This window comes from Pseudochaenichthys georgianus, chromosome 17 (genome assembly GCF_902827115.2).
Source record: "Pseudochaenichthys georgianus chromosome 17, fPseGeo1.2, whole genome shotgun sequence".
Lineage (NCBI taxonomy): Eukaryota > Metazoa > Chordata > Actinopteri > Perciformes > Channichthyidae > Pseudochaenichthys > Pseudochaenichthys georgianus.
In genome coordinates, this window is record NC_047519.1 from 9,868,709 (window position 1) to 9,893,965 (window position 25,257).

The 25,257-nt window shown below is 41.2% G+C and overlaps 1 protein-coding gene and 1 long non-coding RNA gene across 3 annotated transcripts in view; one reads left to right on the forward strand and one right to left on the reverse strand.

Moving 5' to 3' along the window:
- LOC117461795 (carboxyl-terminal PDZ ligand of neuronal nitric oxide synthase protein-like) overlaps window positions 1-15,534 on the forward strand; it is a 57,005-nt gene extending 41,471 nt beyond the window's left edge. For both annotated transcript variants that reach the window (XM_034103753.2, XM_034103754.2), the window contains 3 exons: window positions 7,255-7,416; window positions 9,274-9,442; window positions 14,871-15,534. In XM_034103753.2, coding sequence (XP_033959644.1) covers window positions 7,255-7,416; window positions 9,274-9,442; window positions 14,871-15,385 — 846 coding nt within the window. In that variant the 3' untranslated portion in view covers window positions 15,386-15,534. The remainder of the gene's footprint in view (window positions 1-7,254; window positions 7,417-9,273; window positions 9,443-14,870) is intronic.
- Window positions 15,535-23,082: 7,548 nt separating this feature from the next.
- On the reverse strand, window positions 23,083-23,567 carry LOC139435647 (uncharacterized). The gene is made up of 2 exons (XR_011644869.1): window positions 23,329-23,567; window positions 23,083-23,216 (listed from the first exon to the last, which is right to left on the reverse strand). It is a non-coding gene; the product is annotated as an uncharacterized lncRNA (long non-coding RNA).
- Between the last annotated feature and the right edge of the window lie 1,690 nt (window positions 23,568-25,257).

Consider the following 25,257-nt stretch of genomic DNA (forward strand, 5'->3'; position numbering starts at 1 on the left):
TTACAATGCCGTTATGTGATGACTTTCAAAGAGAAAAGCAAGTACACTCGGAATAAAGTGTTTTCGGTCTGTTTCCGGTATTTGTTAATGACGATGTGCTGTGAGATGTGAGACTGGAATTGCACAGGGGGAAAATAACGTTTCTGCACCATTTTAGATGCGGATTTTGTTAAACTAATACGTTTGCGCTGTGGACCAACACTATACTGTACTTTGACGGGGAAGGAGGTAGCAATAAAGATAACACCATTAAACAGTTACACAACATAACATAAATAATATCGATAGCAGCGTCCCTAGCAACCACCTTGGTAACAATGAAAACGTTGTATAGACACCATTTCCTGAAGTAATCTTCGTAATAACTAGCAAACTAAAGATCATGTACATCCACTGTACACATAATCTGAAATAACAACTCATATTTCTCGCATCAAATGACATCAAAACGCATTTTAATGGCCAAAGTAACTTTAAATAGGCATTTTACACCGAGAATAAAACGAAGTTCGGCCATCTTTTTTTTTTCCTGCAGGGAGAAATGTGAAGATCAGGTGACATAGACGCCAGCCATTGGAATGAATGGTGAAAAAAAACGTAGGGATCTTACAATTTCAGAGGCGTTTTCGTATAAATACTACGTCCTACGTTGTGGACCAACGTAGTTATTACACGTTTTTTTGTGAGACTGGGTTGGTCTATTAGCTCCCTTGCGTCCATGGCGCCATTCCACCAAAAATCCTCAGGAGTTTTTTTGTCGCCATTCAAGTAATTCTCTTCATGAAAATCTCGAACACAGTCATTCGGCAGAATGCTCCTAAGTCCCTTGTCACTACCTTCTGTCCACTCCACCAGGGCAAACGTGCACATGGTGACATTAATGTAATTTGTATGTTTGTTCTGTCTGTTGTGTTTCCTGTACCCGCGAGCGGTTGGAATAAACAGGGGATGACGTCATGAATGCTCGCTCGTTGTGAGTGGCGCTTTTCTATGACGTCACATTCTGCAGCGAATGTCTCTATTATTCTCTAATAATATAAAAAAACGAAAACAATTAAAGGTAACATTTAGTGAAAACTTGTGGTTCAGATAATGTGTTTATAGGGCTGTCAGTCGGTTAAAATATTTAAGCACGATTAATCGCATGATTGTCCATAGTTAATCGCGATTAATCGCACATTTTTGATCTGTTCTAAATGTACCTTAGAGGAATATTTTTCAAGTTTTTAATACTCTTATCAACATATGAGTGGACAAATATGCTTTATGCTAATGTTTATTATCATTTGAACAATGACAAATATTCTCATGAATATTAAACACAACAACCTCTGAACATTACAAATATTCGCCTCAATTCAACCTGGAACCTCTCTCATACAATACAAATGGTGTGTGTGTGTGTCTGCGCGCGCGCGTTGGAGCTATGTGCAACTCAAGGCATATGCTCGAACCGGAGCAGCCTGGACGCTGCAATCATGTTGCTGAGTGTGCTGACTTCTCCTACAATGTCCCGCTGTCTGCTTCCTGCATCAAGTCAAGTGCTCGGCGCAGTTGTGTGGATAGAGCGCTCCTCTGTTTTCATTTAAACAGCTCCTTATATCCGTTAGCGCAGCTAGCTAGCACCCGATGATAAAACAACAATGCACGTACGGTCTCTCTCTTGCTCACTCGCGCCACACAAACACACACCCTCCCGGTCCTCCCGATGGCCAGTCGGTGCCTGCCGTGAGCGTGGAAGTGTGGTCTGCCACAAGCGGACAGCAGGAGCAGGGCTGTCAGCATCAGCTTGTAGATGGTATTATAAACTCGATGCGCTCTGAAGCTACGGGGCGGCCGTGGAAAAAAAATACACATGCGTTAATCGCGTTAAAATAATTAGTGGCGTAATTTTTATTTTTATTATCGGTTATCGGTATCGGTATCGGTCTTGAGAAGCAGGAAGTTATCGGTATCGGTATCGGTTTCAAAAAACCAATATCGTGCATCCCTACTAAACATGTATCTGCAATTGACATGAATGGAAACAAGTAATAAAGTATATTCATTACTCGTTATTCTCTACTAATAGTTAATTAAAGACTGTATATTATGGCTATTTTGCACATCCCTTTCAAGATTTTCAAAGGTTTATTGACATATCATACACAACTACGGTGTAGTTATGCAATGAATGAAACACTGGGGTCACAGGTTCCTCAGCAGTGCATTACAAGACATCTATCAATATGTGTGTACCTCCACCATTAAACTGTCATATTCTGCACATTTCTTATTCTATCTACATACATAAGAGTATAATTAATGTGTATAATATCAGTTAAAATAAGTGCTTCAACATAGTTAACATTGCAGGAAAGCAATATATTAGACGTTAATTACTTTGTCAGGCTTAATATTTAATATGTAATGTTTAAATAAAGGTTAATCCGTTTTTCTGTTTTGCACCTCCTCCTATTAATATCTGTGTACATCCTGCACTAAACTGTTTTATTGTAGAGATAACTTATAGTATCTTCTTGATTTTTTATATTCTATATTTCTATATTATACTTTCCCCCTATGAAAGTATGTACTCTTAATATTTTTGTAATCAAATATAACACATAAAACAATAATTCAATAACGTGCTTTAACCACTAGGAGGTACACACGAGGTGCACACAGCCATAATAACTTTGTATTATTAGTGTGTATGTACAACATCTGAAGATGTATAGTTTTATGCATGCTTTCACATCATTTTACAGCATATTGCTATACTATTTCAGACTCAGTATTTACATTCTTACATTCAAAGAAAATCAGTAATATCTTTGAAAACTACAGTCCTTTTCTCTCAGCTGTGCACCGTTATGGTGTAAATATAACCTATCTATGAATTAGATCAAATGTAAAAGTCAGCCGAATTAGTGTTGATACTGCAAGGAGACGTATTGTGTGAAGAGAAATTGAAGATGTTGTTTAATTGTTGATATATTTATGATCCACGTCAAGTATTCAGTTTCGGCGCCATTTCTTCCAGTTTTTCCAAAGGTCTTCTCATCAGGGCGCTATAAATAAATAAAGTTCTACGGCAGATCTGTAATATGTAATGCAGCCGAACCGTGTATTACAATGCCGTTATGTGATGACTTTCAAAGAGAAAAGCAAGGGCACTCGGAATTAGGTATTATTTTATACTTTTAAAATGTTTTCCGGATTTCATATAATATAAACACCAAATCCCAGCATACATTGCGGCTAACACATCCAATCAACGAGCTTAAAACCATAGCTGAGGATCTTGGGTAATCGCTCGAAATGCCCACGTCTGTTTCCGGTTATATTTATTTTGAAATTCAGTTCCTGACGGACGCCAAAAAAGCCCGAGATTATGGAATTAAACCAATAAATAAAAGCAAGGATAATTGAGTGTTATTGGTGAGTAAATAAAAGTGTGTTATTTTGAAAAGAACAACAAATTAGAAGGAAAAAAAGATTTAAAAAATACAGATTTCAGTATCCTGAGGCTCTGAGCCCCATTTATTTTCCTCACAGACGGCAACAAAAGTCCGAAATTATACGATTTAAAATAAAAGCAATAACTGTGGCTTGATATTGAGTAAGAACATGTTTTTATGAACCACACAGCTTCCGGTCTTCCACGACCCGACCGGAGAAAAAGACGTGCTGCAGCCTGCAGGCACGAAACACGTTACCAGTAGAAATACATTGCTTTTAAAATCGTCCTGTGCAACACGAATAAAAGGGGCAAATCGTGATGGTGAACACGAATCAATAGATTAAAAATCGTGTTGGTGAACACGAAATGCCGTGAGACTGGGTGTGGTGTGTGTGTGTGTGTGTGTGTGTGTGGTGTGTGTGTGTGTGTGTGTGTGTGTGTGTGTGTGTGTGTGTGTGTGTGTGTGTGTGTGTGTGTGTGTGTGTGTGTGTGTGTGTGTGTGTGTGTGTGATGGATCGTTGGAGCTATGTGCAACTCAAGGCATATGCTCGAACGGGAGCTGCCTGGACGCTGCAATCATGTTGCACTCTGCTGAGTGTGCTGACTTTCTACAATGTCCCACTGTCTGCTTCCTGCATAAAGTCAAGTGCTCGGCGCAGTTGTCGGCGAAATGTCGCTCCTCTGTTTTCATTTAAACAGCTCCTTATATCCGTTAGCGCAGCTAGCTAGCACCAGATGCTAACAACAACAATGCACGTAAGGTCTCTCTCTCGCTCGCTCGGGCCACACATACACACACCCTCCCGGTCCTCCCGATGGCCAGTCGGTGCCTGCCGGTGAGCGTGGAAGTGTGGTCTGCTGCAAGCGGGCAGCAGGAGCGGGGCTGTCAGCATCAGCTTGTAGATGGTATTTTAAACTCGATGCGCTCTGAAACTACGGGGCGGCCGAGGAAAAAAATATGTATGCGTTAATCGCGTTAAAATAATTAGTGGCGTTAAAAAACGCGTTATTAACGTTAACTTTTTAACAATAATATACAATTATCAAATATTTAATAATTTACTAATCTTAAACTGATCAGCTGACGTCGAGCGGATATAAACATCCGGTTCCTGTGAAATAACTAAACTAAAAATGTTGCTTCACACAATAAAGCATACCGTAATCAAACGATATTGTCTTTATACATTGAATTGGCAATCTGCATTGAATGGAAATAAGTACAATGATTAATTCATGTAGTTATATAGAACTTTGGAATAATATGCACATCACCACATTACCTTGCAAAGACCTATATGTAGGCATTCTGTATGACATGTATGCACAAAGACAGATATATGAGCTGTATATGAGGCATTATGTAGGAGATATATGCAAATATATGAACCTGACTTGGCACATATGTGGAAATATATGAGCTATATATGACACATATATCTCCTATTAATCCACATATATGAACATATATGAACCTGAATATGGCAATATGCAGCATATATTTGCCATATATTGGCATATATGTTCCTATACTTTCTTTCCGTGTGGGATCTCTGGTCTTGCAATACACATCACCAACACCAAGATGGCCGTCACCTTGGCACATTTCACCTCTTTCTTTCAGAATGAAAATCATTGAAAATCATTACACGTCTGGGCATGTTGAGAGCTGCTATTACACAAAAGGGAAGTAAGTCGGTTCCGTAAGAGCCAGCATGCGGGACCGGCTGTACAAGGTTTTGCTGATTGTTAAACGAGTTATGACATCACTTACACTTGGATTTGTGGTCTTTCTAGTTGCGTATTTTCAGTCTTATATTTCAACAGTTTTACGACAAACTGTGACTTTCCTGACTTGGAAATAAAAAAATTATGACAAACATCATGTGTAATTCATGGCAAAATTCAAACGGGATCAAACAATTATTTCTCTCTCTCCATTGACTACGATACATATTTTTTCCGAAATAAGGTCCCATGGTGGACCACCGGAAAGGGAGGGACTTAGGCTCTCTATACTATATTTTTCTAGAAAAACCTCTGCTAAATGTTTCCAACAATTGTCAAAACCAGAGAATTCTGTATTTTGATTCAAGGTACATTCCCTTCCATTTGGTCCCCTGTAATGGCATGCATTGTCTGGTTGTGGTTGTCTGCCAGACAGAAGTCATAAATTGATTTTTTTATACTGTTTTAAAACTTCTTGGTTGTTTCGAAAGTATTTTAACCAAATACAATATGTTATACCTGTATGTAGAGTTATCAAAGAAACAAGCTGAGCAAACCTTCACGGCAGTCAAACAGCTTCTGAGAAATTTCCAAGAAGATCCAACAATCGCATTTTTAGCATTTAGCCTGTTAGCCTTAAACATGCATCTGTTTGGTATGAATTAAAATATCTGGCTGGTGAGGCATAATGTTTTTTCAGGCTGTGTTATCTCAGGAACGCATGTAGATAATCTTTTGTCAAATTTGGCACAAACCTCCACTTGGATTTAAGGATGCACTAGTAATGTGTTGGTGGTCAAAGTTGACCTACGTCTGTCCCTGCAATATCTCAGACAGGAAGTAATGGAGATGCCTAGGGACATAGTTAGACTACTAGTTAATTTAATATTTATGATATTTAAAAATAGTCTGAGAAGTTTAGCCTTTACAAAAACACTACATTATTACAATAACAAGAGTAATGTAACTTCCACCCCTGTGTGTCAGCCTCTCAACATCACAAGCACTTCACCTGTAATTCAAATGGAAATGTATCACACGAGCAGCAGAAATACAAGATCATCAATCAACAGCAGCTTCGCTAAACAAACCACTGTGTCTTCATTCATCTTCATTTGGTGTGAAAAACAATTCCTTCTTTATTTATTATTTATTTAAGCAGCTTGACATAATAGATATAGCATTGATCATAACACTTTTAAACATGTTTGCCAGTCCCCCTCACCAGCATTCATCCAGACACAAAGACACCCAGATTTTGGAAGTTATTTGGGGAAAATGTCAGAATAAATCATATCACTTGCTAACGTAGCATTGAATGAATGAAGCAGGTTTAAGCCTTTATCTTCTGAAAGGGTGAAGATCATGCAGTAATGAAACTTATTTATGCTGCTGGCGGTCTCTTTGCAGTCTCTTTCTCCTCCCCAGGGATCTTAGATTGGCTGAGAAACTTTAAACCACGTCTTTGAAGTGTTACACACAATCTTTCATGATGTTTTACTTTCCACTGTTACTAAATTATTTAGGATCCTTGGCTATATTACCCAACACTTAACTTTTTTCACATCTACAGTACAAACTATCCACAACTATTTGTACTCCTGCTGTGATATGTTTTTGAGTAACACCATTTAAAGTGCTAATATGCAAGATTATTTTACTCTTCCAATTTCACGCTCTGCACGTAATGAGAGCGTTGTTCAATGTCAATTAACGAACATGTAAATAAAAAACTTTAGTTCGAAAAAATTGGCTAAAGCTAACGGAAGGAGTTGGAGAAAATGTATACTAGTTAGCTAGCTAAATGTCTTATTAAATAGTATGGCTAAAAATGTACTTTTACACAATAGCTGCACATCAATGGCAAGTCTATCTGAGTTTACAAATGGTCCGGTTTTTGCCAGAGTGCGCTCCGTCACCCCGTCATTTAAGAACAAACCCTTGTCGTGAAGGTTTAAATTAGCCATCATGTTTTTACTTTGATATCACCATCACGGTTTTGTAAATGTAGTTTATTGTTCCTTTCTTTTTTTAGAGCGTTAGAAGAAGTTAGGACCCATTAACTGGGCTATCTGTTGCAGGTGTCAGATGACCCGTCTCTCCTGCTGAGCTCGCCCCTCCTCGGAGCCTCTGTGTCGGGTCTGTCTGCAGAGGAGGCCCCCTGCTCCGCGGAGCACCAGGTCCATCTGCTGCAGAAACAGCTGCGTCAGCAGGAGCAGCAGGCGCTGGCTGCCTCAGAGCAGGTACTGAGGGCCAGTCTTGTTCCCTGTAGAACCACAGCTATGGCATGTAACTACCTTTCAAGTGCTTACAGTTTGTTGAATTCTTATTTAATCGAGCCTTCTATCTAAATTCAGGCCAGATAATACATGGAAAACATGTTTTTTCAAATTTTGAAAACAAAACATTTCAGAAGATGTGTAATTAAATGATTACCTAAATATCTAAATATCAATAATCAATTGAAGATGTTTAATGGTTGCTATCAGTTACAATGTATTTTATGCTTATTCACTTATTCACTAGTGTCTTTGATTTATTTATTATTTAAGTGGGGTTTTTTTTTTTAAATCATTTAAAAAGTCTGAGCATTTACATACACCAAACACCAGGTTTCATTCCTAATCTATATTCTGGAGGTTTTTACATAGGAGGATGTTTATGAATCATTAGCCTGATTTATAGCATAGAACATATTGGACCCCAATATAGATCAACAAGATTCAAGGTGTTTTCAGACAGCGAGCAGCTGTCGCCTGGCGCATTGCGTCTGCACCGGATAATGACACTTTGAAGCTGATTGGTAACAGACTTCTCTTCATTGATCCGTCTGTTCTCTACTGGCGTAAAGGTGTACAGTTCAGGCAGTTCAGAAACCAATTAAATCAGCTCAGTTTATGTGGTTTCCATGGGGAAACAATTTAGTCATCGTAAGACTTATTCACATACATACAGGCAGATGAATGAGGAAATATGTATTTTAGCGTTGAGTTTAAAGGCAAAAGTCTTAATATAGGTTTAAATATATGTTAAAAAAATGTACGTTTTTTAAATACACATTTTCATATTGGGCCAACTAGATTGCTCATTTTCAGCTTCATATTTGTATTTTATTCCTCTACTGTGACATGTCTCCATGCTTTAATGTTCAAAAAGCTCTTTATTGTTCTCATACAGCCTGTGCTGCAGCACTCTTTTCACCCTCTGTCTGAAACCAGAGCCCAGTCTGCTCTGATTGGTTAGCTGGCCGGCTCTGTTGTGATAGAGAGGATAATAGGGCCTCTTTAAAGTTTTACGTAAATTCATTTTTGCAAATGTTGACATTAAATAATGTCAACATTGATTAAATGTCAAGTCATCCTAAGGATAAAAACATGTTCACCAGTAATGAAAGAGGAAAGGTAAATCTCTGTACCATACAGTATGTCATGGCAATCCATCCAGTAGTTGATGACATTGTTCAGTTCACCAAAGTGGTGGATCAACCAAGGACCATCACAGTGACATCGCCTCACTGGGAGCTTTGTTGTCTGGCTAAAAACAAATTGATCATAGACGAGAATCTATTTAAAATAATGTTATGAGCATGTTTGTTTTTAAGTCCAAGGAACAATTCAAATGTCAAATGACGTAAAGATGCAGATCAAAATCCCTTCATCAGGATAAATGATAAATGTTGTGACGTGATTGCTTCTTCCATTTTCAATCAGTGCCGTGCTAAATAGGATGTGGCGAGACATTTTGGGTGATTACATTCTCACCCTTCATTCCTCTAAACCACTACATAGACTTTTGAAAACTTTAGATCAAAAATGCCCGAGCAGTGGTTTAAAGGTCTTTGAACATCTGAAAGAAAACCATTTTTCAGAGTGTGCTTTTTGACATCGGCCGATCTCCTGACAGAAGTTCATTCATAATGCTGATGTGCCGCTTCCAGCCTGTCTCTTCTAGTATGCCCTCTGGAGAAACGAGAGACTTTCCTTGAAGGATTTATTACTGTCAAATCCAAACTTCTGAGCCACTGTGGAATTTAATAAGCAGGTTTCCTCTTGACAGGATGGTATGTATGTTCTTAACGATATGAGCTTTGGCCCATCCAGGTCCATCTACTGCAGGACCAGCTGTCGGTGGAGGTGTGTGCACGGACTGAAACGCAGGCCAGGGTGCAGAGGCTGCTGCTGCAGAACACCGACCTGCTGCAACACATCTCCCTGCTGGTCAAACAGATACAGGAGCTGGAGCTCAAAGCTGCGGGCCACTTAACATCTAGTGAGTGGACATTTTTACTCTAATATTTAGTTTGGATCGGTTTGGATGCATCAAATATTCCTCTATTACTGTTCCCCTCTCAATCATTTCTGTCATAAAATCCTCCCTATTCCCACTTTCAATCCCTGCTTCCTTCCTGTCGTCATGGCTCCTTTTTCATCCACTTCTGGCACGCAATTAATTATCCAATGGCAGCGCTCTCAGCGGGTTCGATACTGCTCTCTGCTCTCATTTCATTTAATTTCAAACCTTTATTTATACAGATAAATCCCATTGAGATCATTGATCTCTTTTTCAAGGGAGACCTGCTCAAGTAGTTCCACATGAAACATAAAAACATAAACAGAACAACAAAAAGGACATCATACAGCATCATTTCATATCATTATCCACATAGCAGGTACCAATAGCTTCCGATTGACTAGCATCCAACCGAGCTTTAAAAACATTTAGTGGCACCAGATTGTTCAGTTTCCATTTAATTTGCAGACTATTCCAAGACAGAGGAGCTGCGCATCTAAAAGCTGTCTTCCCTAAGACAGTCCTAGCAGTTGGCACATTTAATAAAACCACAGCATTCGATCTCAGGCAGTAGCCACTTACAATTCTCCGTGAGATCAGGGAGCAGATATAAGATGGAAGTTTCCCTAGCATGGCTTTGTATATAAAAATGTACCAGTGACTGAGCCTCCGTACAGTTAGTGAAAGCAAACCAGCCCTTGCATACAGGGTACAGTGATGGGTTAATGCTTTACAGTTTGTCACAAATCTTAGTGCACTGTGATACGCAGCATCTAACTTGACCAGGCAATTGACAGGTGCATTCATATAGACCAGATCCCCATAGTCCAGCACAGGTAAAAAGGTCACAGTGACTAGCCTTTTCCTGGCCTCAAACGAGAAACAGGACTTGTTTCTGAAAAAGAAACCTAGCCTAACCCTCAGTTTTTTAGCAGGTTATTGACATGAAGTTTAAAAGTGAGACAATCATCAAGCCAGATACCAAGGTATTTGTAACAGGCAACAACTTCAAGTTTTGTTCCTTGCGTAGTTACAATATCTAAACAGGCTCTGGTGTCTTTTTAAGCTTTTGAAAAGAGCATTACCTTGGTTTTATCCACATTTAAAAGAAGCTTTAATTCAGAGAGCTGAGTCTGAATAGTGTTAAAACAGCTTGTAATTTAACAACAGCCTCCTTAATGGTGGGACCTGCACAATACATCACAGTATCATCCGCATAAAAATGTAAAGTAGCTTCATCCACATTATCACCTAAACTGTTGATATATATGGAGAATAAAAGTGGTCCTAAAACAGAACCTTGTGGTACACCATTAGAAATGTTTAACCACTCAGAAGACAGTCCATCAAAATGAACACATTGGGACCTTTCAGAGAGGTAGTTCACAAACCACCCCACTGCAAGGCTGGATATGCCAATACTGAGTAGCCTCTGCTTTAAGATGCGATGATCAATGGTATCAAACGCTTTGGAAAGGTCAATAACAGAGCTGCACAACTCTGCTTATTATCTAAAATACTAGTAATGTCATTTACCACTTTCATTGCCGCAGTGATGGTGCTGTGTTTCTTTCTGAATCCTGACTGATGTTTAGACAGGATGTCATTTGTACATAAAAACTCCTTTACTTGTTCACTCACTAAGCGTTCGAGCACCTTAGCCAGAACTGACAATTTAGAGATTGGCCTATAGTTATTTAAAATAGTTGCCTCCCCTCCTTTCAGTAAAGGCAAGACATAAGCAGACTTCCATACTTTTGGAATTGCATTTGTGCTGAGGGAGAGGTTAAAAAGAGAAGTAAGAGGTGGAGCAATAAAATCTGCAGCTATCTTTAAAAAGAAAGGTTCTAAGTTGTCCGGGCCAGCCGGTTTCCTAGGATCTAACTTGGATAATGCTTCATGAACAATACCAATAGTTAAAGGAGTAAAACTGAAAGGGTTTTCCAGACCACATTGTTCAGAGTCAAGGATTGGAGCGTTCACAGAAGCAGAAGTACAGTCAGTGACAGAATCAACATAGAGCCACAAGACACAAAATGCTTATTAAAGCAATTTAGCATAGTAGCCCTGTCTGATATAGTGCCAGATGCTGTGGTAAGGCACGGAGGTAGCTCATTTGGGATATCACCAGTGGAAATCGATTTTATGGCTTTCCAAAATGTCCTAGGATTATTCAGGTTTTCTGTGGTAACCGACAATAGTACTTTGATTTAGCACTTTTTATTTGAGATGTGAAGCTATTTCTTAGCTGCCTGAACGTAGCCATTCTACCTCTGAGCCTGATTTCCTAGCCTTAGCCCAAGCATTATTTCTCTCATGAAGGAGACTGGACAGCTTAGCAGAAAACCAGGGATTGCTTCGTCCCTTCACTCTAAATGTACGCAGAGGTGCATGTCTATCTATAATTTTCATAAACCAAGATGAAAATAAGACCATGCAGTTTCTACATCAGCACACAAATTGATTTTACCCCAATCAAAATCAAACAGATCATGTAAAAAACCCTGCTCCACAAAGTGTTTTTTGTCTCTCTTTGTGATGATACGTGGTTTAACCTTTTGGACCTTAGTGTCCCTAATTGTGGCCACAACACAGTGGTCACTCACATCATTAGCAAATACTCCCACAGATGAGTATTTATGTGGAACATTTGTTAAAATTAGATCAATTAAGGAGGATTTATTTGGGGACTTAATATTTGGGGCGAGTAGGACTGTCTATAATCTGGGTAAAATTCAAAGAGGTACACAGGTTTTTAAAATCCTCTGACACAGAAGTTAACCAGTCCCATTAAAATCACCAAGCAGCACTATTTCCTTGTAGGAAAGTTGTGATAACAGTTTTGCCAATGACGATAAGAGTCCTTGACAGCCGAAGGGGCCCTGTAGCAGCCCACCACCATGACCTGTTGACCCTTTGTTACCTCAATATTCACGGCTAAAAATTCTAGCTGTTTCCTAACAGATTTGGAAACCATATTGGTTACACAAAACTTATTTTTCACATAAATGGCAACGCCACCACCTTTTTTAGCCCGGTCAGTACGATATACACTGTAACCATTTATGTAAATGTCAGAGGCCAAAATGGATTTATCTAGCCACGTTTCTGATAAGACAATGACATCAGCATCAGTCGAACTCGCCCAAATACGGACAAAATCTAATTTAGGTAACAGACTACGCACATTTAAATTAATTAAACCTACCCCAGATCTAGATATAAGATCAGCAGGAGTAGCTATTTGACTAATACTGCTAGGTGGACCTGGATTTGGCTGTACATTTCCTGATAGTAACAACAATAAAAATACCAAGCACCTTTTCCTCTTAATCAACACACATACATTGTCAGCTGTTCTAGAGTCACCAGCAAACTTCGCGAAAGTGAGATTAGAGTTTAAAAAACAATTCTGAAGGACCATCGTGGCAGGCATGTGAGAAAGACAAACATTTTCCGAAATGAATGTCGGCGACAGTGCAACCAGCAATTGTTTGTGCAACACCTCTGAAACTGTACAGGGGATGTCTACTGCGGGCGGCAGAACATACCCGAATCCAGTAGATGTTTCAGGACGACTAGCGATCTTCTCCTTGTCCAGCACAGCCAAGAAAAGGCACAGCAGAAACACGACACCCGCCATTCTCCCAGTCCAGCACAACAGTATCCACACTGTTCCCAGAGCAAGGTGGAACCAGGCCTCAGCTACAACAGCAGAGCAGAGCAGGTGGAACCAGGCCTCAGCTACAGCAGCACAGCAGAGCAGAGCAGGTGGAACCAGGCCTCAGCAGCACAGCAGAGCAGAGCAGGTGGAACCAGGCCTTAGCTACAGCAGCACAGCAGAGCAGAGCAGGTGGAACCAGGCCTCAGCTACAGCAGCACAGCAGAGCAGAGCAGGTGGAACCAGGCCTCAGCCACAGCAGCACAACAGAGCAGAGCAGGTGGAACCAGGCCTCAGCTACAGCAGCACAGCAGAGCAGGTAGAACCAGGCCTCAGCTACAGCAGCACAACAGAGCAGAGCAGGTGGAACCAGGCCTCAGCAGCACAGCAGAGCAGAGCAGGTGGAACCAGGCCTTAGCTACAGCAGCACAGCAGAGCAGAGCAGGTGGAACCAGGCCTCAGCTACAGCAGCACAGCAGAGCAGAGCAGGTGGAACCAGGCCTCAGCCACAGCAGCACAACAGAGCAGAGCAGGTGGAACCAGGCCTCAGCTACAGCAGCACAGCAGAGCAGGTGGAACCAGGCCTCAGCCACAGCAGCACAACAGAGCAGAGCAGGTGGAACCAGGCCTCAGCTACAGCAGCACAGCAGAGCAGAGCAGGCGGAACCAGGCCTCAGCTACAGCAGCACAGCAGAGCAGAGAAGGTGGAACCAGGCCTCAGCTACAGCAGCACAGCACAGCAGAGCAGGTGGAACCAGGCCTCAGCTACAGCAGCACAGCAGAGCAGAGCAGGTGGAACCAGGCCTCAGCCACAGCAGCACAACAGAGCAGAGCAGGTGGAACCAGGCCTCAGCTACAGCAGCACAGCAGAGCAGAGCAGGTGGAACCAGGCCTCAGCCACAGCAGCACAACAGAGCAGAGCAGGTGGAACCAGGCCTCAGCTACAGCAGCACAGCAGAGCAGAGCAGGTGGAACCAGGCCTCAGCTACAGCAGCACAACAGAGCAGAGAAGGTGGAACCAGGCCTCAGCCACAGCAGCACAACAGAGCAGAGCAGGTGGAACCAGGCCTCAGCTACAGCAGCACAGCAGAGAAGGTGGAACCAGGCCTCAGCTACAGCAGCACAACAGAGCAGAGCAGGTGGAACCAGGCCTCAGCTACAGCAGCACAGCAGATCAGAGCAGGTGGAACCAGGCCTCAGCTACAGCAGCACAGCAGAGCAGAGCAGGTGGAACCAGGCGGAACCAGGCCTCAGCTACAGCAGCACAGCAGAGCAGAGCAGGTGGAACCAGGCCTCAGCGACAGCAGCACAACAGAGCAGAGCAGGTGGAACCAGGCCTCAGCTTAAGGCTCCCTCTTTACTGCACTTAGCCAGTGGCAATATGCTACCTTATAGTCATGAATTATTAAATCCTGTCAGCACAGACTTTATCCCTGTCCGTGTAATCTCCTCATCTTGGCTCAAACCTCACTTCTCATGTCTTGTATCTCTGTTAACGCGATAACTACTAAATCTCGCTCTGCTTTGTTCCGTATGGAAGCCCTGAGAGGCAAAGTTTAAAAAGGATAATTTGCGGAAAATGTTGGATGTATGTCTAGTGTTTTTTTGTTTATTTTTGACGTATGAGATACAATAATATCCCGTACGTAATGAGATAAACTTCTGAAAGTTATCAGCCAAAATATATATATATTTTTGTAGTTTCATCTTACACATTCTTAATTTATATTTTTCCCCCTTCCTCAGTGGGCTCCCAGGACAGTCTTCTGGAGATCACTTTCCGCACCAAACCACCCAGCTCTTCTTTATCGATGGGCTCTTTTGCAGCTCAATCCCAGGTCCAGATTATTGACAGCCCCTGGTTCTCCTCCCTCCCCGGGCCCTGCTCTCCTGGCACCCTGTGCACCGACACCAGCCCTCTGGGGTTCCCCGGCAGTGGAGTTCGCCTTGAGTGCTTCCGCTTCTCCTCCCGCCAGCCGGACAGCCAGGAGCAGGTCCAGGACTCGGGGGAGACCCCCAGCGACGGAGGCCCGGACGACTACTCGCCGCTGGGGGAACAGGTCCTGGGAGCTCTGGAGCTGCTCCGGTTCAGGGAGTCAGGTATCGGGTCAGAGTATGAGTCGAACACAGATGAGAGTGATGACCGGGACAGTTTGGGGCAGGGGGATGCAGTGGGGGGGGCTGACGGTGCTGCTCGACTCTTAAACGTGCTGAACGCAGAAAGTCTACCGGACTGCTTAGGGGATGAGATGGCGGTGTAGTGGCGCTCTTATGCCTCGGTGCCACATTTATCTCTGTAAATATGCAAGTCGCCAGAAAGTAAAACCATTTTGAAACCTCCGTAATTCCCAATGTGTTTGCAAAATAACTCCTTCAGAACTTTTCTGGTCAGGAAGTTAACTTCAAGAACAATGAGAAATGGGAACTTTGCAACAGTTTTTGGACAGGCCCGCACACACTGTATGCCACATGTTAGCATGCTAACTTCCTGTGGTATTAGAGAATGAGTTAACAGGCTATTTCATTCAATTCAGTTGCTTCACTATGTTGAAAGTCACATTTTTGAAAATTGATATTGTATATTGAACTATTAACTAATGCAGATAGTTTACCACATTGTACGTTTTAGTAATGTTATTTGCCTAAATGTATGATTAGCAAAGCCTACAGTTCTCAAATTGATTTGAAAGGAAAGTACATTTACGTTCTCCGTATACTGTATCTAATTACGGACTCAAAACCAAACTGTGTGGGAACATGGCTGCACAAAGCAGCATTGCACTTATCCACCACCCCAATGGGAAACAGATGCAATCATGTATTCTGACATCAGTAAAATACATCATCGACATAGCACTTACTACTCTTCTGTTCCGGTTTGCTACTTCCTGTGAACTGAGAAAATGTTCCATGCCTGAAAGTATGTTTTGCTCTGTTGCTCTGTCTTAAAGACCAAAACATGTATTTTCAGATAAGAATTTGGCCCTTTTCAAAACTTGGACTGTATATTAGTATAATCTCTGTGGTGTTTCATGCTCCGCCTTTCCGAAGATCTCTGCTTTCTATTAGTACGTGTTGCATACTGTGTGCTGGTCAGTTTGGTTCCTTGATTCGCTGGGCTTGTTACATTGTGGTTGTGTCTGTGTTTATGAAGTTGTGACACATTCGGCACCAATGTGGTAATTTTTTCTGTTCACCCAATGAAGATTTTTGAGGAAAAGTCTATCTGGATATGCTAACACATGTTTTGAGACAATTAAAAACGGTGCTTGTCATGACACATCATCTGTAAATATACATTGTTTATAGTTTGATTAAGCTTGATGCATTGCATAACATTTTTGCATGATTTTATTCATACTATTTTAGCCGTTCAATGACATTATTGAAGAACAATTTGTGATTCTGATTCTGTGAAACTGTTTCTTAGTGGGAGACATCTCACTGTGTGCAGGTGCTAAGACATAGTCTCTGGTGCTTTAAAAACATAGCCGCCATTGAATGAAGAACATTCATTTAGAATTTAATTTGGCGGCCCCTTTGGACAAAAACGGTAGCTTGTTAGGCGTGGAGCCCACAATATTTTCGTCTGAGGTTCGATTGTCGGTCATAGGTGACAGAAAAGTCAGATCTGGGTCTGTCTGTTGCGGGCTATTCACTGCCTGAGGCCTCGCTGCAAGTCTTAGCGGAAGAAGTTTCTGGTAATCCTGTAGGATTGCATCTAATTTCACAAAAATTGGTCTGGGAACCTGTGATAAAACCGATGGACTCGAAACACAAGGAGAACACTGAAGAGCTCCAACGAATAACAGACACTGAAGGTTTCTTGGAAGTGACGGCCGGAGAATTGACAAAGACATTTGCTGCAGCAACGAAGTGACACAGCTCCTGCCCAGCCAATTCTGAAGTGTTGTTGCTCACTCCTAACTATTTACCTATTCCTAAGAGAATAATCAACATTTGATAACTAGTCAAAGCAAGTTCTGTTCCTAGCAAGGATAGATTGGCTCCAGGGAGCTATAAGATAAGATCTTTAATTTGTCATTGTACAAGTACAATTACTGTTATCCACCTGATAAGATGGACTCCCGGATGTCCTGTTGCTCTCACTGTGCGTCAGCTTTGTCCTGTTATCATCTGAAGAAGAGGTTGTTTTTAGAATGTGTTGGGTAAGCCAAATAAACTATCAGGGTCATACCAGTACATAGTCGTTGGGAAAAACTGTTAAACTAAAGGGCCATATTTGACATTCTATATCGGCACCAATGACAAGAATTAGGAGAACCATATAGAAAAAGCCAATGTTCTCACTGATGGTCTTGGCATCAATATAAAATTGAGAGTGTTTTATTACCAGTTCAAAGTAAGTCCTGAAGTACCAATTCAGAGAAAAGTTTGGAGGTATGTAAGACTTCCTGTCCTCTTTCATATTCTTCTCACCAGCAGTAGCACCAGCTCGACCTTGCTGACTGTGAGCCAAATCTCTGAATCACTGAATTGGGACATGCCTTTGAGCTCTTTCCAAGATCGATAAATCTCTTTCTCACCCTCGCTCCCCTTTTCTTCCCAAAGCTGGCCACCTCTTCCCCGCTCTCTTGCACTCACAATCCGTCTGCTGTGACCATATTTCCCTTCAAGGTTACGTCCGTTCACACAAAGTGTACTAAAAAGTAAAGTGCACATAAATCAATGTTTCTCATTTTGGACAATATGCCCTTTCTAAAAGGCTGTCTGGAGTCATATTTGGTTAATTCGGTGTGAGTTACTAATTGTTTTGTGATATGACCAGAAATATATCTGGTACATAATGAGAAGCAGCACCGGTTTGTAGGCTGACCTTTTCAAAATGTTGTTCTCATTAGTATTTATAACTGGTTGAGAAAATGAGATGAGGGCGGATAAGCTGGAAATGATGAAGCATATCAGCCATTAACTCAGCCACGACATCCAGCAGCTCCAGTATTGTAGCTGCTGCAGACACAGATAGTGGGCGGCCTCTACTTTAGTTTGGTTCATTATAATGACAAATGCTCTGTCGTGTCATTCTGCTCAACCCCTTTGTGTTCAGCAGGTGAAATTAATTCAAAAAACATAGTTTACTGTGCATGCAGTGTAAAGATGGTCCCTTGGAGCAACTTTGCTCATGGGATGACAACATCAACCACGTCTGTCCAGACTGAAACATCTTTTAATAGATGGTATGTCATTACATTTTCTAAAGGTTTACTAATAAAGTAAATATCAAAATATAAATATGAATTTGTACAACATTTGTATGGGCATTATACAGTAGCTCCCAGATGACAAATTATAATGGAGGGCTACTATATGCTACGTTTTGTTGTACAACATTAAATATGTCAGTGAATACCCAACTCGTTCGTTTTTGAGTTTGTACATGTTGCCAAAAAATTGTTAGGAGACTACTAAACGTTGTTGCACCAGTAGTCTTACGTTTGATTTTTACTTCTAGCCATAACACATGAATCACAAAATCCTAAAGGAAAGGTTCAATTGTAAAGATGTTTTATCTTGCTAAACAAAACTCTTTAAGTGTCATAAATGTTGTTTTTTCTTATTTATCTATTTTCGAGGTGACTTTTGTTGTATTGGGTTAAATGTCATAGTAGCCTATATTGGAAATGACCTTCTCAGGATTAATTGTCATTCTTAGTCCTCCGACTATCCCTGAAGCACCATATTAGATCAAAAATGTACCTGGAAAACTGATGACATTCCCATCAGCCTCAGTTATACCTTGAGCTAATTGTAAACATGCTAATGTAACCGGACGTCACGTCTCCTCCCTCTGTGACGCTGCTTGGCACCATGCCAGCGCACCTGCTATTTAAGTGGAGGAGACAAATCTGCTAACTCCCCCTCCGCTTCTCCTTTGTGGCCGCGTGGATTGTTTGGCGTGGCAGCTCGCGCATCACACTCTCTACCAGACAGGTAAAACATCTTGCATTTCTGTCATTTATTCATGGGCACGAGCGACACCCGGCTTGACACTACTCTGTCTTAGCGCAGCTGACGCCCGGTGCGTTTGATTGGCTCCTCCCGAGGTTCCCGGTCTTGCAGTGTTGCAACTATTGGTGAGTTGCCGTTGTCTGCCGTATTCTCACCTTCAGCTTGGTTCCTCTGGTGTACTGACTGTTATTCATGTCACAGTAGTGTTGCACGGTGTACCGATACTTGAAAGGTACCGCGATACCCTGCCGTTAAAAACGGTACGATTCCTCCGTTTCATTAGTATCGGTACTTTAAGAATGACGGGGAAAATTACTCCCGTGAAAAAGCGCCGTTTTAATAAGAGCCGTGTGTATTCAGCGCTCTGCTTCCACTCCCTGCTCTGCAGCCGTGCCTGCAGTCCCGCTCCTCTCAAGCACGTTCTAAGTCCCTCCCCTCTCTCGTGCACGCGGCCACGCGCTAGCTGCCAGAGCATGTGAGAAAACGAGAAGCATGGCTGCAAGTGGGAGTGCAACTGCCTTCTGCGCCTCGGCTTGTTGACAAAAAAGACGCCAGAAGTCTGTGAACGGGCCGCTCAGGTGTTCAGAGCAGAGCTCCCTGTCGGAGCAGCAGAGCGTGATGTGCACTGAAAAGTGTTTCTGTCGCAATATTATCGTTGAGCAAACTTAACTAGCAAACTAGCATCACTATCTGCTAACGTTAGCTTTAGCCTTCGTTTTCTATTCGTTTTTTTCATAGGCTATAAACGGAGGTGGTATAAGTATATATCTTGTACTTGAGTAAAAGTAGAAGTACCCGGGTCTTGTACTTGAGTTAAAGTAGAAGTACCAGAATGTAGGAACAATCCTGCAATCAAAATGTTCCTCAAATAAAAGTACAAAAGTATTATCATCAAAATATAGTTAAAGTAGCGACAGTAGAAGTACTCAGGTCTTGTACTAGAAGCACCAGAGTGTAGAATACTCTGTTACAGTAAAAGTACTGCATTCAAAATGTTCCTCAAGTAAAAGTATTAAAGTAGCGACAGTAAAAGTAGTCATTGTGCAGATTGGTCCATTTCAGAATAATATATATGATGTGTTTTATAATGATTGATCATGAAAGTGTTCTCAAAGCTGGTGAAGGTGCAGCTAGTTTGAAGTACTTTGTAGACTGCAGGGTAGCTGGTGGATTTACTCCAGGTGGAACTAAAGTCTGATTTAACACTTGATTATATTTCACATCATTCATCCACATCTGTGAAGTAACTAAAGGGATTAATACATGTAGTGGAGTAAAAGTACACCATGTACCTCTGAACTGTAGTGGATTAGAAGAACAAAGTAGCAAAAGAAACATTGAAATACTTAAATAAAGTACAAGTATCTCAAAATTGTACCCAAGTAGTACCTGAGTTTATGAACTTAGTTACTTTACACCAGTGGCTATACAGATAGAAAGACTAAGCCTTGCACAGAGGCATGAAAATACATTTTCAAAATGCTCAACAGTGCTGCCAAAATGTTAAACTGACTGCTACACAATTAAAATAAATGCTTTTATATATATTTATATTAGATGTGACTCTTTGGTGTTTCTGTTCTTAGTAACACTGCTGCTTTAGTTGTTCTGACTGCTAAAATCATCTGTTATTCCTAATTTTAAAGCCGATATTCCGTGTTTCCCTTTTTTTAAGAAAAGTATCGAAAAAGAATCGGAATCGCAATTCTTGACTTGGTATCGGTATCGAAACCAAAATGTTGGTATCGTGACAACACTATGTCACAGTGGGATTTCTTTCCAGGGGTGCCATAAACATTCTCCCTTCCTGGTGGGCTCTGTGGCAGCGCCTAGCTGTAAAAGTTGGGACGCCGTAACCACTAACCGCCGTAACCAAATATGCTTTATGCTAATGTTTATTATCATTTGAACAATGACAAATATTCTCATGCATATTAAACACAACAACCTCTGAATATTGTGTGTGTGTGTGTGTGTGTAGTGTGTGTGTGTGTGTGTGTGTGTGTGTGTGTGTGTGTGTGTGTGTGTGTGTGTGTGTGTGTGTGTGTGTGTGTGTGTGTGTGTGTGTGTGTGTGTGTGTGTGTGTGTGTGTGTGTGTGTGTGTGTGTGTGTGTGTGTGTGTGTGTGTGTGTGTGTGTGTGTGTGTGTGTGTGTGTGTGTGTGTGTGCAACTCAAGGCATATGCTCGAACGGGAGCTGCCTGGACGCTGCAATCATGAGTGTGCTGACTTCTCGTACAATGTCCCGGCCGAGGAAAAAAATACACATGCGTTAATCGCGTTAAAATAATTAGTGGCGTTAATTATTTTTTGCGTTATTAGCGCGTTAACTTGACAGCCCTACTATATATATATATATATATATAAGCTTCTGCAGTGAGGTTCATGGCTGGTGAGGCACTGGCACTGACTCTTCAGGTTTACAAATATTATATTTTGACCTAAATCAAAATATAATATTATTTTCAAAAGATTTTTTTGTCTGATGCTTTGATTAATTTTAAACAGACAGTTCAACAGAAGGATACCCACAAAATGTAATTTTATCATTTAAATATTGGATTGTTCTCTCTTAGTAAGATCCCATTTTCAATAAAATTGCAGTCTTACCTTGACTTGAAGATGAAGTCCATTTGCCTGTCCTTCTGGACAAAAATCTCTATTACTTTTTTGTAAAAGTCCTCCTTATCTTCTTGTAGTTTCAAAAGTCTATCATAAATCTAATCTAATCAATAGATTTATGATTCGAAATTATAAAAGTAGGGTAGACATGTGGATATTAACCGGCTGAACAAAACGTGCATTTATCTAACAGGTTTGTTTCCCACAGATCTTATTTTGAGCTATTTTCTAAAATCCTATGGAGAAATCTCGTTGCTTTTTTGTGGAGGGAAGCCATGCGCAGTTTACTTCCTGGTTTTAGGACGCGTCACTGCAGCTCTCTCTCCTCCTCTTCACACACCACACTTTTCGCGGCACACGTACTTACAGCCAATCAGCTCTGAATGATGTGAGATGGCGTATGGTGGGGATCAGAGCTATTTAATAGAAGAGTTACGACACCGGAAGTCCAAAAACGGTTATCGTCACGTGGTTCATGTAGACGAGGGATCGTTCCCCGGAAGTTCATGGCGGGCAATGTGAATGCATTGATAACAGGAGATAGAACTACGATTTTTGGTAATTATTAGTGAATAAAGGTTTTGATTTGCAATATCTATACAACAAATCGATATGTGTATGTATTTACATCAATATGTTTTCAAAAATAAAATCGAATTTGCTAATATTAAGTGATAATATTAGGATTAGTGTGAACAACTAGTTTACATGTTACTAACAGTGCCTTGGTTAAAGAGCCTGTTGCTGTTTATTTATAGCTTTGAATTCTTTCAAACCAATATTATCTTCTTAAACTTGTATGGTAGTCAGGAGCATCACTTTATAATGTTTATTGATACATTTAGAGGGAGGGGATCTAAAGTAATGCTTTAAAATTCAGATTGGATTCATTTCTACCATTTTCTTAAATTCATGGTAGTTTCAGTACTCCCCTGGTAATTGAGGACACAAGTTATCTAAATGACTAATGTTGTCTTTATGGCTTTCAGAAAGGACAGGAGACCGACAGGATATGATGATGATGATGTTAAATGTGTTGCTTTAGGAACATCCATTGCAAATACATGGAATTCAATAAACATTGAATAGCATATCATGCAGTTTGTCGGTGCCTTTTCCTCCGTGTTGTCCTGGTTTGCTGTGCTGCCTCCTAGTCGCCACCATGGTTTGATGTGCTGCCTGGGGATGCTCAAATCGCTCAGAGAAAGGAGTACGAATGTACGGCTTCCCCACTGACACAGAGCGGAGGAAAAAATGGCTGGCTCAAGTCAGCAGGAACAATTTCACGACCAACAGCAACAAAATATGTGATTTATATACAAACACTGCATTTGCACTTTTTCACAAAACGAAAACCACACCATTGGGAAAGCTTAATGTTTTGTTTAATACAAAAAAACAGGGAAAGGCTTGAAAAACACTGAGAGTTGAGACTCAGGGTGCAGGATGAGGGTCTCAGTGCAGGTATTCAGGCTCCATTGAATCCCCCTCTGGTTCTTGTGCTGAGAGAGGGAGCAACAGACAGGAGAAAGGGTTATACACACCTATATAGCACACCTATTGCCTTGGGGAGATAACGTGTTTACTTATATAAAACAGTAGTATTAAACGTACCTTGTGTTTTCACTCTCACTTAAGTCCCTCTCCCTTTGCCATCAATCCAGAATCAGCTGAGCTGCAACATTATACAGACGGGTAATAATCAACAGAATCACAAGGACACAATATGGCTCTGCTAAAAACACTCACTCTTACACGCACCAAAGTTATATTTATCTAATATTTAACTCCCTCCACCCCCGCATACAATCCCGTTTAGAAGCCCCTCTTCTCTAATTCAACATGTTGGACGAAATGACATTAAGAGAACGGAATTTACAATTAAAAGGCTGTTCAACGTGTGTTGCTAACTTGCTTCGGTATGCTAGCTTAATCTGTTATCTGTAAACGTTCCCTAAATCTACTAATTTAGGGATAATCCACTGACATCCTTTAATACACATGTTCATTTGAATCAGATGTACTGATAATATCCGCAATATACATCTTTAAACTTCTTCTTACCTTTAAAAGTCCGTCACGAACGGTGTATTATGCTGCAACTCCACAGCTCTGCCAGCCTTGGCGCTAACTTCCGGGGAACGATTGAGAGGCTCCACGATCCGCCATTGCTGTAAAAAAGTGGTCCATTGGAGTGAACGGAGATGTCGTAACTCTTCTATTAAATGGCTCTGGTGGGGATCAGTGATGTAGTGGGGATTTTTTTACTGGGGGGACGCTATTTTAAATTAGGTCATCCCAAACAATGCCAAACGTGCGCACGCGCGCAGTGCACTCACAAAACGGGCAGACAGGTCCACACTGTACAGCAAAAAGCAGACGGCGCTGTGCTCAACAGACACACAGACTCAAAACCATGGACACACTGGCACATAAGTTACATAAACAATGTAGAGGCCTACATTGCATAAACTACAGTATTGCAACTAAGCAGACAGCGCTGCTTTTCTCTCTCTCTATCTCCACTTTCAAAATCTATTTAAAACTCATAACAAACAAACAAAATTCCCAAAGTTGTTCTGAAATTAACTTATTAAATAAACAAAACGAAAAATATATATAGCCTACTAATACAAACATTGAATCTGGACTGGAAATTATTCTGATTAGGCCTAGCCTACATTGCAAATAAGCAGACAGTGCTGCTTTTTCACACACACACACACACACACCTTGCGTTTTGAAGACTGATACATCAGATATGGATGAACACACTTTGCAGCCCAGTGTCCCAGCTTTGCAGTGTATCCACGGGTATGTCTCTTGTTTCCTCCGCCACATCTCCTCCGTCCATACCTCTGGGAAAGGTGAGCTTGAGCTAGCCAGGGGAACGTTGCTAACGCAGCTAACGTGCACGTTAGCTAGCATTATCCACGTCTTTAGGCGGCTCTTCTGATGATGTACTGTAGTACTAGTAGCAGCTTCACTTGTAGCTTCGGTGCTGCTAGACTCTTTCTTCTTGTGAATTATATTCTTTTTAGAAAATAAGTCAAGTAAAAAATGTTTGCCTGCCATTATAGAGCTTTTTCGTTAACGTTCTTGAGGAAAAGAGCTGCCGCAAAATCGGCGGGCGGTAAGATGGCCGTGGGTGTGTCACTGACACACCCCCAGCTCGCCGCGGGGTCACGAGCCTGATGACTAATCATAATTCTTTAAGGAAATCGTTTTTATTTTTTATTATAATTACTGTGAAATGTATTATGTTGTCATTATTACAACAAATACACACTTGCAACTGATAAGACTGGCAATGATTTTATATTTATTAGACTATTACAAAAAAGATCATGCTCCAAATAAGTGGGGGTACGGCGTACCCCCGCGTCCAACGCCCACTACACCACTGGTGGGGATGGCAGCACTTTGCCCCTCTGGTATGGGCTCAGAACAGTCTCATAATACACACATGCGCACAGAAGGATTCACACTTGTATTTCATGATCCGCAAAAGGATTCAAACTTGTATTTCCGGATCCACACTTG